The sequence below is a fragment of the Macrobrachium nipponense genome, chromosome 8 (assembly GCF_015104395.2).
Source record: "Macrobrachium nipponense isolate FS-2020 chromosome 8, ASM1510439v2, whole genome shotgun sequence".
Taxonomy (NCBI): Eukaryota; Metazoa; Arthropoda; class Malacostraca; order Decapoda; family Palaemonidae; genus Macrobrachium; species Macrobrachium nipponense.
In genome coordinates, this window is record NC_087203.1 from 66,888,605 (window position 1) to 66,908,339 (window position 19,735).

General features: G+C 43.3%; 1 protein-coding gene across 2 annotated transcripts in view; it reads left to right on the forward strand.

The window, feature by feature from the left end:
* The window catches only part of LOC135222816 (proton-coupled amino acid transporter-like protein CG1139), a 177,762-nt gene that overhangs the window by 120,072 nt on the left and 37,955 nt on the right, over positions 1 to 19,735 (forward strand). For both annotated transcript variants that reach the window (XM_064261122.1, XM_064261123.1), the window contains 2 exons: positions 891 to 1,067; positions 3,228 to 3,406. In XM_064261122.1, the coding sequence (XP_064117192.1) occupies positions 891 to 1,067; positions 3,228 to 3,406 (356 nt within the window). The remainder of the gene's footprint in view (positions 1 to 890; positions 1,068 to 3,227; positions 3,407 to 19,735) is intronic.

A 19,735-nucleotide genomic window follows, 5' to 3' on the forward strand; every position in this document is an offset into this window, starting at 1 on the left:
TGACATTGGTTAACTTTAACTCGTCAGATATGGTCGAAAACTGCAATTGTAAGCTAATACTCTTACAGTATAGTAATATTCAATCATTTGTCTTCATTTTGAAAGAAATTGGAAGTCTCTAGGACAATATTTAAATTTATGGTGAATATTTGATAAAAATATTTGTTTACGTCCGCTCGTTACGAATTCATGCATTATTTTGTGATAATATTTTCTCTGTGTTGCTTTTATCGTTTTACAATGTGTTGTATACCAAAATGATTGCAATTTAGTGTACATTACAACGAAAAAAAAGTAACTTGTTACCTTTAACCGTTTTGCGCACAGCGCGATTTGAATACAATTATATATGAAATTTTGTTTTTGCGCTATCATATATCGCATTATTTATATATGATAATGATAATTTTTTTCATTTCTGATGGTTGCATAATAAACTTCAGCTAATGAAAAAAAGGAGCCAAAAATGAACTCTTAATCTTGAAAACTAAGCGTGCTGTGATTTTTTGAAAAAAAAAAAAATTTCCGCTTCCGCGCTCACTCCGAAACACCTCCGGCACACGGGAGACAATTTTTATTTTACCGCTTCGGCGTTTAAGGGTTATTAAAAATTACCATTAATGCAAGTTATGGGTAATTAGTTATTGTCTTAATGGAGGTATGAAGCAAAGATGAAAAAATCTTCAGTATTTTCATTTTCAAATTTAAATAATTGCGTAGTACTTTATATATTTTTCTGCAGCATATAAAAAAAGGCTTTTGGTGAAGCATAACAAATGAACTTGAGGTGTTAAATTCAAGAGTCTTATTTTGTATTTTTACTCTTTATTTGCTGACTTATGGAAATTTAATGGAAATTTAAAAATTCTGTTTTTCTTATATTTTTTCAGGTGCTGGCTCCATTTTCTCTTATAAGTAATGTATTCATTGGTCTTGGAATTGCGATCACATTTCACTACCTCTTGCAAGATATACCATCTTCATATGATCGTCCTGAATTTAAATCTTGGGAGCAGATGCCTCTCTTTTTGGGTACTGCAATTTATGCTTTTGAAGGCATTGGAGTGGTAAGTTTTATAAGTAATTTTCATGTTATCTGCAAGTTATAAGTCATAATAATGATGTAATTGTTTAGATATATATACAGTACAATCCCCAATTATGCAAGAATTTGGTCTATCCACGGCCTAGCAAAATTGGAACTTCGCAGATTTCGAAACATGCCTTATGGGAATAATTCCATTAGGGCCAAGGCAAACAGCAACTTACCCAGTCAAACTTTTTTTTATACTACCCATTTTTAATACTTTCTATGTACTATACTGTAATTTTTTCTTATATGAAATTGTTCTTATGGATAAATAAAACATGATAAAGGTTTTAATAACTTGAAAAAAGTTTAGAATTACACACAGGATAGTGAAAACTCCCACACGTAAACAATGGCACCATTGGGTGCAAGTGTACTGTACGATACAGTCATTTCCTTTAAAAAAACCTTTAGGTTGGAATTTTCTCTACCTATCCTTTGCCAAAAAACCTTCAAACTCCTCTATCTCATCCTCTGTGAAGAGTTCTGCAGAAGGAAGGCTTTGTGAACCATTTGAGGTTTCGGGGACTGGCGGATCATGCGTGTCTTCACTCCCATTAGGCCTAACAAACTTGGTTACGAGCGACCGTGTCAGTTTCTTTGTCCAGCTCGTTCACTATGTAATCGTTTTCATAAATTTATTCTACGATAAAAAAACTGATGAAAATTCAAAATTTTATATGAAATTACAATTTCTTGAAAAGAAATGATAAAAATTTAAAATTCAACATGGAATGATAGTTTCTTGAAAAGTTTAGATCAAACGATTCTCTCTCTCTCTCTCTCTCTCTCTCTCTCTCTCTCTCTCTCTCTCTCTCTCTCAAACACATCTGCTTCTGTGCTAATCACTTTTACTAGTCATTTTCATCAAAACCCATTCCAACAATAGAAAAAAATAAATGATCAAATGCCAAAAGTTAGTCAAAACAAGTTAACCTAGAAAAAGATTCTTACTTCATGTTCAGCAATGACGAATTTGAAGTTGTCGACTGCTGCCAAAATGGAAGTTGCTCCTTCCTTCATCTTGAACTTAAGGGCAAGCTTTTAGTTTCGAGAAAATAGGTCTTCCTCTTCGACTTCTAGGTAGATGTATACATGATGCAGATGATCAGAATACACTTCGCAAATCTGAATAATACGTATGGTGATGATGATGATACCGATCATTCATACACACTGCGCTATGATGTCACAAATGCGTGAGGCGGAGCCCTCCATCTTAGCTAATGGCTGAGCAGAAGCCTTCAGAATACACTTCACAGATCTGAATAATATCTATGGCGATGATGATGATGATACCGATCATTCAGAATACACTTCACAGATCTGAATAATACGTATGGTGATGATGATGATACCGATCATTCAGAATACACTTCGCAGATCTGAATAATACGTATGGTGATGATGATATCGATCATTCATACACACTGTGCTATGACGTCACAAATGCGTGAGGCACAGCCTTCCATCTTAGCTTAATGGCTGAGCACGAAATCTGTCTCTCGCACTCCCCCTTGGATGAATAATAGTTTTTTTCCTCCAAGTCTTTCCCCACCCATTTTCTCAGATACCAGCAAACCCTCCCCCACACCTAAAATACTTGAAAAGACAATAGATTTGATACATTTTGCGGTGTGTGACTCTCAGACTTTGAACAGCTTCACAAATACAGAAAACCTATTTTTGAGAACTAGCGACTGCTTAAAAGGGGAATCGTACAATTCAAACACGCATAATTCGGGACAGGACTGTACACTCCTCAGATCACAGGATTGTGACCCAACAGCAGGGAATAGTGAGTAGCTCTCTTGCTTCTGCTTTGAGAGTGAGTGAAAGCAAGTAGTATGTAGTGCTAAGCCTGGATATACATGCAATTATGAAAAAATAGCCATGACATTTTTTAATATTTGCATTATTTTTTCATTCTTTTTGTGCATCATGTCATAGAAAGCATGATGTATCCATAAACAATAAGGTTGAGTTTCATGATGTTGGTAATAGTAATATGAATCTGGAATTATTTTTTCATGTCAAGTTAATTCTGTCTCCAACCCTATAAGAACTGAGATTCCTGGCTTGTCTGGTTAAATTAATTTTTTATAATTCGTTCAGAAAAAGTAATTTTTTTTAACAGGTCCTGCCTCTAGAAAGAAAGATGACGACACCAGAAGAATTTCGGGGATGGAATGGAGTTCTTAATACTGCCATGATCCTTGTGACATGTGGTTACATTGCAGTAGGATTTTTTGGATACCTAAAATATGGTGATGCTGTGAAGGGGTCAATTACCTTGAATCTTCCACCTAGTGACAAGTAAGTCAGTTTGTGAGTTGGAAAATGAAGAGTTAATTTTGCTTATACTGTATGTTGATTCACATTTCTTGGACAGTAAGCCACAAAATTTAGGGGACTAAACCCTTAACATATCTTTCACAGTACACTGTTGGCAACTGAGGCATTTCTCTTTCCTTGTTTTGCTACTGAGAATATGGTCTTATGTCTAAAAGTGCTATTATATATGTATCAATTTTGCTAAATATAGAATCTGTATTAAAACTAAGAAAAGCTATCTCCAGTCCCGTGATTAGATTTATTTTAATAAACATTTTTAAATGTTCCAAAGACTTTTATTTGGCAGGAGAGCTGTTCATTATGCCAGATACACTACTGCTCAATATTAACCTTTTAACAGTTAAAGAAGAAGCTAACAAGTATAATCATTATATCTAGTGCCACAATAACTACTTTACATTAATTCTGAGCAATAATTTAAAAAATTACATAAGAAAGAGCAACTCTGCATTAGTCAGAACAATTAGACGTTTAGTAGTTATTGGCACGTGGATTGATAAATCTATTCATGCTCGCCAGTAGTCAAAGTAGCTCACATGGACGCATGTAGAAAAATTACTAATTCATATTAATTTTCAGGGCTTCATTGTCAGATGCCAGATGCCAGTTTATGCTGTTCAGTGTAGTAGCAATACTAAATGTAACTAGGCCTATGAAAAGAGATCCTTATTAATTTACTAGGCTCCAAACAATAACAAGGTTGTAACTAGGCCTCCTGTTTTAGATACAGGTACACAATCCTTTATCTGAAATTCTAAAAACCAAAATAATTTTGTGGACTCGTGTATTCACATATTTCTCTTTGGACCCTATATACCCATTATTCACAGGAAATTCGTGTATTCACGGCATATTTTTCTGAGAAATATCCACAAATTACTGATTTTATTGTAGTGTCTTACCGAACAATTATACAGCCGTGATTTCCACGAGCGGCAGGAGACTAAATTCAAATTTAGCGCGTAGGCGTCGCCAACACTGGTGGTGATGACGTCATCTCCCTCCACTCGCGGGAGAACCAGGTACAACTGCCCAGGTGAATCCAATTCTTTTCCTGCCGGCGTCTGGTGAACATCGGTGGTCGGTGCGGTTGGATGACTTTGCTTCGCTTTTTTCTTGTGGATTTGATCTTCGGAATTGGTGAAGTACTCTTTTTTGGCGTTGTTGTTATTTTGCTTATTATTTAGGCGTTGCCATGTCGGATTCTAGTCCGTCGGGAGTTAGGTTTTGCATCTCAGGATGTAAAACTAGATTATCCAAGTTAGAGTATGATTCTCATACTAAATGTGTTAAGTGTAGGGGACAGGTTTGTTCAGCAGATCGAACATGTAACGAGTGTAGTGATTGGACTGATTCTCAATGGAAGTTTTTTAGTTCATACTCGGAGAAATTAGCTAAAGACAGAATTAGAAAAGCAGCGCTTAGGGAAAGTAAGCTTAGCTCTGCTTCGTCTTGCGATGCATCTGTTCCTTCTGTTTCTCCTCAAATTGTTATGTCTCCTTTAACTACACCTCCTATTCCTCCTACTAATCCCACTTCTCGGGCTTCCCGTGTAGTTTCTTCCGACACCATTGCCAGTCTGGAATCGAGGTTAGATCAGAAATTTTCGGTACTAGCGAATACGGTTTTGTAACTTGGTAATTCGGTTAAGAGGTTTTTGGAGAAAGCGGCTTCAGGTAAGAGTGTAGTTGAGGGTGCGTCTGTCTGTCCTGACACGTCTCCTAGACAAAGGTCACTGTCCAGCTCCCCCGCACTGGGGAGAAGACATACCGGAAGTCCAAGGGAGTCGATCGGGATTTGCCCACAGACAGGCGCCTCTCTTGTTGAGCCTGTTGCGCCTCAACAGAGCTCGGTTAAGCGTTGGAAAGGTGTTGCGGTTAGACGCCTTTCGAATGATTCAAGCGATTCGTCTCCGGTCGCGCGGCGCTCTTGGTGAGATTCGCCCGTTTCGCGTCCCTTAAAGAGGCGTTCAGGCACTGATTCTTCCCCTCCTCCAGTCAAGCGGTATAAGGAGCCTGAGAGTAGGGTTGCGCCTCGGCCGTTAGCGGCTCGTTCGTCGCCCCAATCTGTGCCTTTTTCGGCTCCATCTACTAGTAGAGATTGTGGTTTTAGCGCTGTAGCTAGCAGTTCTAAGGGTGTTTCTTTAGGCGCTTTCTCGTCTGTTACGCCTGATGCGCCTGTATCGCCTCGAATTTCGGCGGCTCCGAGCGAGGCGCAAGTAGTTTTTCCGCCTCCTGCTGAACATTTAGGCTCTTTCAAGCCTACGTTAACTGTTTTTGATACGTCTCTGGCGCCTTTGCGCAAGCAGTTAGAGATGTTAACCAACTGGATGAATGAGTCCAAGGGTGGTTCGAAACCTTCAGATCCGGTTGTAGTCCCGTCTACTTCTTCGGCGGTATCGGAGAATGAGGAAGAAGTAGAGGAGGAGGATTCACATCACCTCTCGTGTTATTCACGTCTCCTTAGATTTCTTCTGGTATCTTATCCAGATTATTTTGAGAAAGCGGCTCCGCGCGTACCCCAACTTCGACTTTTTGATGGGAGGAAAACTTCAGACCCTCTCCTCCCAAAACTTGTTCTATCTAAAGCGGTTAGACATTCGTTGAAAGAGACGGAGAAATGGATGTCTATGAAAAGAGACTTAGGGAAGGCGCTTTTTGCTTACCCTCCCTCGAAGTTGCTTCGTAAGAGGTATAGGTTTTATGTAGCTGGGGAAGCTCCTTCTCTGGGAGTTTCTGCCTCCTCCCAGGGAGACTTCTCCAGTTTAATCGACTCCTCTAGAAGATCTGCTTTCGCCGCAGCGAAAGTTTTCTTTACAGCGCCTGAGTTGGACCACGTTGTAAAGAACCAATTTAAACTTTTGGAAGTCTTTAGCTTCCTTGATTGGACTATTGGTGCTTTACCGGCCAAGATCGAAGACTGTCCTTCTCTTTCTCAGGAGTTAGCGGAGGATTGGATTGGTGTTCTGTCCTGTGCGGACAAATCCATTAGGGATGGATGTGATGAGTTAGCTTTGCTCATCGCCTTTGGTACCCTTAAGAAAAGGCAACTTTGGTGCTCCTTTGCTTCTAAAAGGGTTACTTCCCAACAGAAGTCTGCTCTCTTGTTTGCTCCTTTTGTGAAAGATAACCTCTTTCCAGACGATGTAGTGTTGTCAATTTCGTCGGCGCTAGATAAGAAATCTACTTCGGATTTACTGGCACAGTCTACTAAGAGACCTAAAGCTTCTTTGGAGACTGTTCCTTCGGTTTCTCCTCTGGCCCAAGCGCCTTTTCGAAGGAGAAAACCCAAGCGCTTCTTTCGGCCGAAGTCGAATTTGCGACCTCAGTCTAAGACCTCGGCCAAGGTTAACAAACCTTCCAAATGAAAGCTCGGTTCTTCATGCACCAGTGGGAGCCAGGCTGGCTCTGTTTTGGGAGGAATGGGAAAACAGAGGAGCAGAAGCCTGGGTAGTGCAAGTACTCAAGTTCGGCTATCGTATTCCTCTCATTTCACCTCCCTCGCTCTCACCTGTGCCAATTCCATTCCAGGCATACTCTCCGGGCTCAGACAAATTTCTGGCGCTAGCCGCAGAAGTGGAAGCGCTTGTTCTCAAAGAAGCGATAGAACAGATAGAAGGGGATTTTCCTCCAGGCTTTTACAATCGCCTTTTTGTAGTTCCCAAGTCATCAGGGGGCTGGAGGCCGGTTTTGGATGTGAGCGCCCTGAACTTGCATGTCCAGAAAACAAAATTTCATATGGAGACCACTCGGTCGGTTCTGGAGTCCATCAGACAGGGGGATTGGATGGTTTCTCTGGACATGCAAGACGCTTATTTTCACATTCCGATACATCGCGAATCTCGGAAGTACCTGAGGTTCATGTTTGAAGGCAAGGTGTTTCAGTTTCGGGCGCTTTGCTTCGGACTGGCGACCGCTCCTCAAGTTTTCACCAGGGTTCTATCCCCGATAGGAAGCTGGCTGCACATATTAGGAGTAAGAATCTCCCTCTATCTGGACGATTGGCTTCTCCGGTCGGAATCAGAGAGTCGGTGCATGAAGGACCTTGGAACAACTCTGGATCTTGCCAGAAAGTTAGGAATTCTGGTCAACAAACAGAAGTCCCAGTTGGTTCCATCTCAGAGCATCCTTTATTTGGGGATGACTCTGAATGCTCAAGTTTTTCGGGCTTTTCTGTCCCCGAAGAGGGTCCAAGGCTGTCTGGAGACAGTTCAGGAGTTCTTGGACAAAAAGGTAAGTTCTGCCAATCAGTGGATGAGACTCCTGGGCAAATTGATGTCAGTGGAGAAATTTGTGAGGTTGGGAAGACTGCACATGAGACCTCTGCAGTTTTTCCTGAGAGCCTCTTGGTGCAGGAAGACGCAACCAGACTCGATTACCTTTCCTGTCACAGATCAAATAAAAGAGGACCTAAGGTGGTGGCGCTCTCGAGCAAGGTTGGAAGAAGGGTTAGATTTACGACCCATCCTCCCGAACCTACAGTTCTTTTCCGACGCATCGGACACAGGTTGGGGAGCCCTACTGGGAAATCAACGGACTTCAGGAGCTTGGTCGGAGAAGGAGAAGAAGTTCCACATAAATGTAAAGGAACTTTTAGCAATTTTCCTGGGGCTCAGACAGTTTCGGAGCTTAGTAGAAGGTCAGGTAGTGGCAGTGCATTCCGACAACTCCACGGCTCTCTCGTACGTGCGGAAACAGGGGGGGACTCAGTCTTTCTCTCTATACGAAGTAGCCAAGGACCTCCTCCTGTGGTCAAACGAAGCGAAGGTTCAGCTAGTCCCGAGATTTGTTCCGGGAAAGATGAACGTCCTGGCGGACGAGCTAAGTCGTCAACAGCAAGTGTTACCTCTGGAGTGGACTTTGGACAACAAGATTTGTCAGAAACTTTGGCGCCTTTGGGGACGACCGTCCATAGACCTGTTCGCGACATCAAGGAACAACCGTCTTCCTATCTTTTGTTCTCCAGTTCCAGATCCTCTAGCTTGGTCGGTGGACGCAATGCTGTTGGATTGGTCGGGTCTGGAAGCTTATGCATTCCCTCCGTTCGGTCTAATAAGAGAGGTGCTGAACAAGTTCATGTCGCACGGCAATGTAACACTAACGTTAATCGCTCCCTTTTGGCCCAGGAAAGAGTGGTTCCCGGACCTTCTCCAGTTGTTAGTAGACTTCCCCAGACTTCTTCCTCCAGAAAAGTGGCTTCTCAAACAACCTCACTTCAAGAGGTTCCACCAAAACTTGTCCGCTCTAGCTCTGACAGGGTTCAGACTGTCCGGAATCTTGTCAGAGCGAAAGGGTTTTCAAGAAGAGCTGCAGAAGCTATCGCTCGTTGTAGGAGAGAGTCTTCTAACAAACTCTATCAAGGGAAGTGGAGAATCTTCGAGAGTGGTGTAGAAGTGCTAAAGTCTCTACTTCTGCGACCTCTTTAACGGAAATAGCAGATTTTCTTCTATTTCTTAGGAACTCTAAGAAACTGGCTCCTTCGACGATCAGAGGATATAGAGCCATGCTTTCTTCGGTTTTTCGACATCGAGGTTTGGATATTTCCTCCAATACAGATCTGTCAGACCTCATAAGGTCTTTCGAAACCACTAAGCTCCCGCAGGATACAGTGGCTTGGAACTTAGATGTGGTGCTTAAGTTCCTCATGGGGCCACCGTTTGAGCCTTTGAAGTCGGCTTCACTCAGGAACTTGACTAAGAAGGCACTTTTTCTTATTGCACTAGCTTCTGCTAAGCGTGTCAGCGAATTGCACGCTATAGACAAAAGAGTCGGTTTCTCTCAAGGCAATGCTGTATTTTCGGTATCTTTGACCTTTCTAGCCAAAAACGAGAATCCATCTAATCCTTGGCCGAGGAGTTTTGTGGTAAGGAACTTATCTGATTTGGTTGGACATGAGGAGGAAGAAAGGCTCTTATGTCCAGTCAGGGCTATTAAGCAGTATCTGTTTGCCACTAAGGGTATTAGAGGACAATCTTCTAAGCTCTGGACCTCGGTTCAAAATCCCTCTCGTCCTCTTTCTAAGAATGCTATATCGTTCTTTATTAGAGAGCTTATCAGGGAAGCTCACTCGCAGTCCGAGAACAACAATCTTTTCATTCTGAGAGTTAAAGCTCACGAGGTTAGAGCAGTGGCAACTTCTTTAGCATTTAGAAAGAATTTATCTTTAGCTTTGATTCTTCAGAGCACGTTCTGGAGATCGAATTCGGTTTTTGCGAGTCATTATCTCAAAGAGATAGAAACGGTTTTCGAGAATTGTAAAACGTTAGGTCCGGTGGCGGTTTCTGGCATGGTGTTGGGAGAAACGGCACAGGGGTCGTCACCTCTATGCTAACTTTTCACCTTGAAATAGGTTGTTGAGTTCAAGGGAAGCTGGGGGTACTGAGTACCTGGGATACTCACCAGTCTGTTAGGTCAGATTTTATAATGGTTGGGTATATATGTTTTTAAATCTGGTGTTGGTGACAAATGTTTTGTATGATTGAATTTCTGGTCTTAGCCCAGGGCAAGGGCAATCTTTGTTGTTACTATCCTCCGTCAGTCAGCCTTGACTCGCTTGAACTACGGAAGGATTCCACTCCTGTAGAGGCTAACTTTGGTCAAATTCCAATTCCTCTACAATAGTAAGAAGAGCACCGACCAGAGGCAGTAACAGTCTGCTGTAGCTCTCTTACAAGGTAAGGTACAATAGACACCTTGAGTGTTTACTGGTATTGTAATAAATGTAACCATTTAGAAATACTAGTGGTCCACTGAATCCCACCTTCCCATAAATGTGTAATCAGCTGTATAATTGTTCGGTAAGACACTACAATAAAAATGAAATTTTCATTATTAAAATGAAATTTTATTGTATACTTACCGAACAATTATGATTATACCCACCCTCCTCCCCTTAGGTGGACGGACGGGCAGAAAGAATTGGATTCACCTGGGCAGTTGTACCTGGTTCTCCCGCGAGTGGAGGGAGATGACGTCATCACCACCAGTGTTGGCGACGCCTACGCGCTAAATTTGAATTTAGTCTCCTGCCGCTCGTGGAAATCACGGCTGTATAATTGTTCGGTAAGTATACAATAAAACTTCATTTTAATAATGAAAATTTCATATTTTTATATCAATTTCATGATTAAATACACTTTGTGGTGAAACTATTATAAAACCAGGTACATATAAGCAGTTTGTTCCTACACTGTATACAAACCTTCCATCCTTTACTTAGGATAGATTGCAGCTCAGCTGAAACTACCAGTTAATACATTTTTTTATACCGAGGTAGTAACTAACGGGCAGGTAGTTACCTGCCCGGCTGTGGGGAAGCACCGCCTCCCCACCAGCTCACTGAGTCGTCACTTTGATTACAGCCGGCAGCAAGGAAAGACCTCTCTCTTTTGCTCTCACTGTCTTGTTGAAATTATTCATAACATTTTTTTTCTCTTTCTAGATAAATGCAAGTACTATGTCTGACAAAATGGTTATGTGTTCCTGCCCTGGTGGCCTTGTCTGTAGGTGTGGGACTTTAATGAGCAGGATTGACAGAGACCCTCACTCTCTCTGTCCTTTTTGCAGAGGGCATTCCTGTGCATCAGAATCCCTGTGAGGAGTGTTGTACTTGGTTGCCTGCCCAGTGGGTTGAGTATCGCCTGCGGCTTAGTAAGAAGAAGAAAACGGATTCTTCGCCTTCGAGTTCTTCCTCGAAGACCCAGACCTTCTGCTTCCTCGTCGGGGACTCGTCATTCGGGACCGGCGTCCCACTCCTCTGAGAGTGAGGCGCATAAGAGCGATGATTTAACTCCTGGCCAGCCTTTGAAAGGGCGAGACCTGCCCATTTCCCCTGGTAAAACGGGAAGCTCCTCATCTTTGTGCGATGCTACGGCACGCACTAAAGAGTCTTCGTTGGATTTACTTTCCTCCTCAATGCATGATGTTATGGCACACGCACAGGAGGCTTCACTAATTGCAGGCTCCCCTGCAGTGCATGATGCTTCGGCACGCGCACAGGAGCCTTCATTGGAGAGAGGTCGCAGAGACACTGTCTCTCCCTCTCAGGGGCAATGCGCGCCCCCCCTTCTACACCTGTGCGTGCAGCAATACATTGAGAACACCTTCCTGATGCGTGTCATTCATTTGTGCGCCTTGTTACTCTTGTACAGCACACACTGACAGCACGCATGATAACGCATGCTTCCTCTAGACAGCGCTCACCGGTACACGCCACTGCTCGTGCATGGCAACGCGAGTCACCAGAGCACTTTTCTAAACACTCCCGCAAGTGCTCTCAGTCTCCAGTATCATGCCCCAGATGTGCTCCGTCTTCAGAATGCTCTTCTTTAACTTCAGCACATGCTACAAGTCGCGGATTTTCACCTGTAGAGCGTCAACGCTCTCCAGCGTGTTCTAACGTGCTAGTTTCTAGGCGTTCTCCCGCTTGCCAATATGCGCCCCGTTTGCCTACACATGCTTATGTGCGTTCAGAACCTGTGTGCGCGCCCGCACCGACACTCACTCTTGATCCTGCAGATACATACACACCTGTAGAACCCTTTTCCTCTGTCTTTTTCAATGTTTCGACACGAAAAACTGAGACATTTGAGTCGGAGTACCCATCCTCAGAACTTCCATCATCTGCTCCTCCTCCGGAGGTCCCATCTCCACCTTGGGATCCTCGTAAAGCTGCAACCCAACCTTCCAGAAGGCAGCCACATAGGCTTTCGCCGTTAATCAGAGGTCGTCGGTCTCCAACTCTTCCTCAAGAACAAAGCCGCATGCAGGCCCCTATTCCTTCAAATGACCTTCTAGCCCCCCTTCCTATTCCTCTTGGGAAGTTGGGAGAGCAGTTAAGGGGGTTTACCATCCCCAAGCTGCCATGAGTGCTTAACGCCAGGGAAGAGGCGCTCTGGAAGCAAAGGCATCCCATGACGACTCCTTACGATTCCAGGCCTCCAACCTCTTGAGGTTCTCGATCTCTGAGTGCTCATTCCCTTGTGGAGAAGTATCGTATCTCGCCCAATGAATTCTAACCCAGCTGAGATCCTCCCGACAGGGCTCCCACAGTGCTTGTGGAGAGGGCTCCATCTCCCCTCTCTCCTCCAGTTTTGCCAGAAGCAGACAGGCGTCCTCCAACTCCACCTTCCACCTACTGCAACACCTGGCTTTGGGCCTATGGTCCGACCAGGAACGTCGGGATTGTATCAATGTGCTGGAACTTCGAGCTGCCTTCCTGGCACTCCAGCACTTCTGACAGGTCACTCAGTGGCGCTGATGGGTGATAACACCACCGTAGTGGCATATGTGAACCATCAAGGCAGTACGGTGTGTCTGCAGCTATGCCAACTAGCAGTGCAGGTACACGAATGGGCAGCTCTCAACTCTGTTTGTTCCAGGCAAACGGAACATCGTGGCAGACAATCTGAGCAGGAGGACACAAAATGTTGGCTCCGAATGGTGTTTGGCTCTTTGGATAGGGAACCTGTCAATTTACTGCTCTCCAGTTCCAGCACCCTTTGGACAGCCTCGACATCTATGCTTTCCGCTATTTTGTCTGATCAGGCAGGTGTTGATAGGTGCTGGTAGAGACTCCGAGAGTGCTTCCACCACTCCCTGACCTCCTATGCCAACCACATGTGAGGATCTTCCACAACAGTGAGCTTCTTACATCTTCACGCATGGAGGTTATCCAGCAGCTCCTCACAATGAAAGGCTTTACGTAAGAGGCTGCGACAGCAATGTCAGGATACCTCAGGAACTCCTCAACGTCTGTCTATCAGACCAAGTGGGCCATCTTCTGTGGTTGGTGTCGTCGGAGAGGCTGTTCTCCTTTTGGAGCCTCTATCCCCTTGATTGCCGACTTGCTCTACCTCCGGAGAGAGAAGCTCCTTTCAGTCTCGGAGGTAAAAGGCTATCGCTCGGCCTTGAGCCAAGTCCTCAGACTGAAGGGAATCGATCTCTCTTCCCTGGAGGAACTCTCTATGCTCATACAAAGCTTTGAACAGGGTTGCACTCCAGTAATGGCAAAGCCTCCTCCCTGGGACATCGTTGCTGTCCTCAGGTCTTTGAAGAGAGCTCCATATGAACCGTTGTCCCTGGCATCTGATAGGGATCTCACCCTGAAAACCGTTTTTCTTCTTGCCTTTCCTTCCTCCAAGCGAGTCAGCGAGCTTAATAGCCTAGCCTATACAGTGGTCCCCCCGTATTCGCGGGGGATGCGTACCAGAACCCCCGTGAATAGTTAGAACCCGCGAATGTTTGGAACCCCTATAAAAATGCTAAAAAGAGCCTATTTTGTTAGTTAAAACTCAAGAAAAACCACTACAAATTTTCGTACTTGGTTTTTTAAATAGTTTTATCACAAAAAGTGCATTTTATGATGAAATTGAAAAAAAAAACCCAGGAATTTGTGGATATTTCTCATAGAAAAATACCGCGAATGTGTGAGTCCGCGAATCCGGAGAACGCGAATACGAGAGGCCCACTGTACTGTCGCTCATACTGAGCACTGAACCATTGCCGCTTCAGCTTCGTCCCTGAGTTTGTTGTGAAAACCCTGAATCCAGCCCAGGTCAATTCTCGGTTATCTTCGTTCCAGGTTGTGAGCCTGAGCACAGTAACCGAAGACCCAGATGAGCTACTTCTCTGTCCTCTGAGAGCATTGAGGCACAATCTCCAATGGACCAGCTCTACTCGACCCAGCTTACAACATCTCTTTGTGAGTACTGGCCCGTCAAAGAAAAGGGTTACGAGGAATACCATTTCACATTGGATTCGAGAGGTGATTTGCCGTACCCTCTCCCCTCCCTCTTCTCCACTTGCTGGTACCAGTCAAGTGAAGGCTCACGATGTGCGTGGAATGAGCACATCTCTTGTCTTCAAGAAGAACACTTCTGTTACCCAGGTGATGGAAGCCAGTACATGGTCTCGCCCTTCCACCTTCACCAAGTTTTACCTTAGAGACTGTACCCATAGCTACCTCAACACAACTGACCTTGGTCCTGTGGTAGCCGCGCAGCAAGTGGTTTCGCTGCCTCCATGCCCTCAGAGGTTAGAAGTATTGAATCAAGGATCGAGGTTCCGTGTTAGGCTGGGGGTGAATGCGAGAGTATGACTGGCCTATTTCCTTTTCACCTTTCCCCCTTACTTGGGGCCATAGCATCAAAACTCGTTCTCCGGCACTGATTTCGATACGGTTTTTCTGCAGACACACAGAAGTCAGTCTCCACACTCCTTTCCGAGGGGGAGTGTGCTGCAACCCAACAAACCCGTTATGATTATTTAGCCTGGTTGTGGTTGCCAGAGAGAGTTCTATGCTCATGCCTTTGATACCTGGCTGTCAACCATAAGGTCACATTTACCATGACTCACAGGGTGAAGGATCCACAACCCCGAGCTATAAGCCCGGGTCCTGGTATCCCGGGTTCCATTCTCAGCCAGCGAGACAGAACTTCCATCCCTACTGTAGGATGAGTCTCCTAAGTAAAGGACGGAAGGTTTGTGTACGATGTAGGAACAAATGACATTTTTTAAAATAAAATGTATTTTTCTCTAACCATACAGACCTGGAATCCTTTACTGGTATGGTCCCGCCAAACACCCACCCCCTTGATTCAGGGGTCATCATCAAAGTCCTGGCTGTAATCAGTGAGCTGGTGGGGAGGCGGTGCTTCCCCACAGCCGGGCAGGTAACTACCGGCCCGGTAGTTAACTACCTCGGTATAAAAGAATGTATTAGCCGGTAGTTTCAGCTGAGCTGCAATCTATCCTAAGTAAAGGACTTCAGGTTTGTATGGTTAGGGAAAAATACATTTTACTTTCAAAAATGTCATTTTAGTGAATTTTTCTTCAGTTTGTACTAAAAAAATGGGTAGTTTTAAGTGTTTTTATCGGGGTTCTAAGTATTTGTGGATTCTCACTATTTGTGGGGAGTCTGGTATGCATCCCCTGCAATTAGGGGTCCACTGTACTTGGATTATTTTTCTTAACAAATCCCTAGAATTGACCATAGAAAATCCTAAGATTAACCAAAACTTCCAAGATTAATAAAATAATTGTCCATTTGCCATTCCTTTGAGTCCTAAATATCTCTCTCTCTCTCTCTCTCTCTCTCTCTCTCTCTCTCTCTCTCTCTCTCTCTCTCTCTCTCTCTCTCTCTCTCTCTCTCTCTCTCTAAGTTACCGCTAATTTGAGTTTCTAGAGATTAACTTACAGTAATAAAAAGGAAGAAAATAGCTCTGAATCGAGTTAAATGCGATGAAATAAATATAATTGAAAACCGTTGTAACCTCGGAACGTTGTAAGCCGAACCCATCGTAAGCCGGGGACTGCCTGCATATATTTCTCTCTTCCACCTAAAAGTCATACAGACATTTTGTGATAATTATTCGCTCAATAACCCTCACAGGCTGATAGGTGCGGTGAGCAATTATGTAAAATAACCCACCTAAAAATTTTTTATTTTGCAATAATACTTCAGGACATGTTTATTTAGACATTAAAGAGTTCAAATGCACCAATAACAAAAAATTGATAATTTCTCGAAAATCAGTCATTGCCGCACCCCTTAAAGAAACAAAAGGATAAGTTACTGGAGTTTTATATTGAAAATGATGACCATAAATTAATGAAAATATAGCAAACATTGCATAGGGGCAAAAAATGAAGGTCTTGATCACATGCTCTTTAAGTGGATTCGACAGCAAAGAAGGGAGCGTGTGCTACTGAATGGTGCAATGGTCATGAAGCAGGCTAAAATATATGACAAAGAACTAAACGTTGAAGGCGAGCATCATTATTCAGAAAGTTAGCTATTGAAATTTAAAAAGTGCCATGGCATAAAATATCTGAAAATCTGTGGTGAAAAAGCTTCTGCTGCTCATGAAGCAACTGAAAATTTAATTGAAGAATTTGCCAAGATAGTAGATGACAGAAACCTTAGTCCAGAACAGATTTACAGTGTGGATGAAACAGCTTTGTTCTGGTGGTATGTTCCCAGAAAAACATTTAGCAACAGCTGATGAAATAGCACCAACAGGTTTTAAGGATGCTAAGGATAGGTCAACTGTTCTTGCTTTTATTGTTGATGATCTTTTAACAGAAGTATATTGATATAAATAATATAAATAATGAAAAATTAAAATGAATAAATAACTACAGTGAAAAACAAGAAAAAGAAAAATAATTTTTTGCTGCAGTAGTGGTATTTGATTATGCTCCTGACCCTGCAGTTCCGAAATCCGAAAAATTCCAAAAACTGAAACACGTCTGGTCCCAAGGATTTCAGATAAAGGATTTTTGTACCTATATACCTTCTGTATTATTTATATCAAAATTCATTGCATGCTTGAGCATCAGCTTTATAAAAGGGATTTTAACAAAGGAAAAATCTATTTCTGGGGGAAGACCTGTGTCGCCCAGTGAAATGCTCCTGTAGCCTGCATTTCTAGGTATAAATAGATGCTAAATATACCAGAGAAAAAAGCTAAATGGAATGCTGAAGTTACTACCCTCAGCTCGATCACCCATAAGCACAGGGGCGAGTGGAAGCCACTACCACAGGTTTTCTGCTAATTAGAAGATTCCCTTCAAAGCCCCTCTCTAGGCAGGTGCCGTTACAAGGACTACAATATCTACCTTCCGCTCGCTACTGCTACAACTCACGCCCAATGGCTTCATTCCTGGATTACGCACCCAAGCTTGGGCTAGCTACAGGGTGGGGACCAGGAAAAGAGAGGGATGGGTTCACCGGGCGACACAGGTCTTCCCCCAGAAATAGCTTTTTCCTTTGTCAAAATCCCTTTTCTGGGCTCAACCTGTGTCGGCCGGTGAAATAGTATCAGAGAATGGCCATACAAGCTTGGAAGATACAAAATCAAAAGATACAAGGAAAAATAAAAATTAAATGTTCTCTTAAAATTAAGTTTTAATAATCAATGTAAAGTAACAAGATACAATGGTAAAAAAGGAGGAACAAATATGACCAGATCCATACTCTCCTGGGAAAACAACAGGTAAGGAATACAAAAATGACAGATATAAACTATGTACATGTCCGGCAATGGATTGATAAGCAAACCAGCCTGGAACCAGAGGGAGATAGGTAGGGATTATGAGCGAGGCAGGTAGGAAAGAGTGAGTATCAAGGGAAAATTTTTTTTAGCAGAATAAAGGAATAGGAAATAGAGTTCTAAGACTCGGCCATCTCAGGGGAGACGATGCTCCCTGCAGCCACTGCCGAAAATTTAAGGGCCTCTAAATTCTTGAGATAGTGGCGTCTAAATACTGCCGGAGATTTCCAACCCGTATATTTCTTAAGATCCTCGAAGTTCATATTGTGAAAATAGTTAATTGAAGTAGCCACTGCCCGGATATCATGGACGTGAGGAACTGAATCCGGATTGGCTTGTTTAATAAAATTGAGGATTTTTTGTCTAATTCCTTTTAAGGAAATTGTTCCGCCTTTCTCTCTAATAAAAAGAGGACCTGAAGACATTTCAGAAGTTCTGACCAGATAAGATTTTAGTGTGACAATAAGACACAATGATGAGTCCTGTGTGAGAGGTATAATTTTCCATGGAGCCCACCTGTTTTGTGGGTCCTCATTTTTGGCCAAGAATTTCCGATCTGGGGATAGTAGAACTTCACCCAACGGGAGGAAATCAATGTGATCTGGGTCTCTAGAGAGAGCCGACAGTTCAGATATTCTGGTGCCTGAAGCCAGACTCATTAAGAATAATGTTTTCCTGAGAAGGGTTATATATGAGCATGAATCATTATCAGTGTCTGAAGCTAACTTGAGTACATCGTTTAAAAACCAGGAGACCGTGTGGGGGCGGTCCACTGGTCTCAGACGGGCACATGCTCGAGGGATAGATGAGAAGTACGAATCTGTCAAATCAATATTAAAGCCAAGCTGAAAAATCTTCCTTAAGGTAGATTTGGTTGTAGTAATGGTACTAGCAGCCAGACCTTTTTCAAACAGGGTTCTAAAGAACGAAATTGCCAGATTTGTTGTCATCTTTTTGGCATCTGATTCTTTTAGAAAGATGGCCAATTTCTTTACTGCAGAATCATACTGTCTGAGTGTTGACTCTCTTTTATCTGATTCTATGAACAGGATGTTTGGTGGATCGACACTAGCATCCTTTTGAACCGCAAACTTCATGAAGTCCATAAAGTAAGGGCATTTAGAATTCTTGAGGAAGCTGACACAGTCCGAGTTTGTACTACTTGAGTCAGTTCTGGACAGGGAATCCCTTCTGGGACGGAGATTCAACTCTAGTAGAAGAGGAAACCAATTGCTCTTTGGCCAGTTGGGTGCAACCAATGCTACCTGTCCTGTGAAAGATCTGAGTTTATGCAGGACTTTCATCAGGAGGTTTACTGGTGGAAATAGGTAAATTTTCTGCCAACTGTTCTAGTCTATGGACATCGCATCTGTGGCGTGAGCTAGAGGGTCCAGGTTGGGAGCCACATAACACGGGAGTTTGTGATTGGACTCCGTGGTGAACAGGTCTACCTGAAGGCCCGGGATTTGATTGCAAATCCAACAGAATGACTTCATGTCCAAGGACCAATCCGACTCCAGCGGAGTTGTTCTGGATAGTGAGTCTGCAGTGACATTCCATACTCCTGCCAGGTGAGTAGCTGACAGGTGACAATGATTTTTCGTTGCTAACGAAAAAATTGCAATCATTACATGATTTTCTTTGCTCGACTTGGAGCCTCCTCTGTTTATGCAATGAACTATCACTGAGACTAATCTTACATGACTGTTTTTGACTGGAGCTAGACGTTTTAAGGTCAGAAAAATGGCCATTGCTTCTAGGACATTGATGTGGAATTGGCGGAATGTATTCGACCACGTTCCTTAAACCTTCTTGTACTGGGAGTAGCCCCCCCAACCGCTCAGAGAGGCGTCCGTGTGGACTATCAGAGACGGTGGGGGAAATTGCAGTGGCACTGACTTGGAGAGACTCCAGGGTTCCGTCCACGGACGGAGTCTTTTCTTCAATATCGGCGGAATCAGAGAGATCTTGTCTCTGAATTTGTTGTTGGCTCTTTTCCGCCAGACTCGATTGATATCCTTCAGCCTAGCTTTCAACAGGACGTCTGTTATTGAGGCAAACTGAAGAGAACCTAGAATTCTCTCTTGGGTACGACAAGAAGCCTTTTTGTTCTTGAGGAACTGTCTCGTAGCCTTCGCTTTCTCTCTGCACTTCTTTGATGGGAGAGATAGCTTGTGTGAGGTTAGGTCCCATTGGATTCCCAACCATTGAAAGCGGGATGCCGGGATGAGACGGGA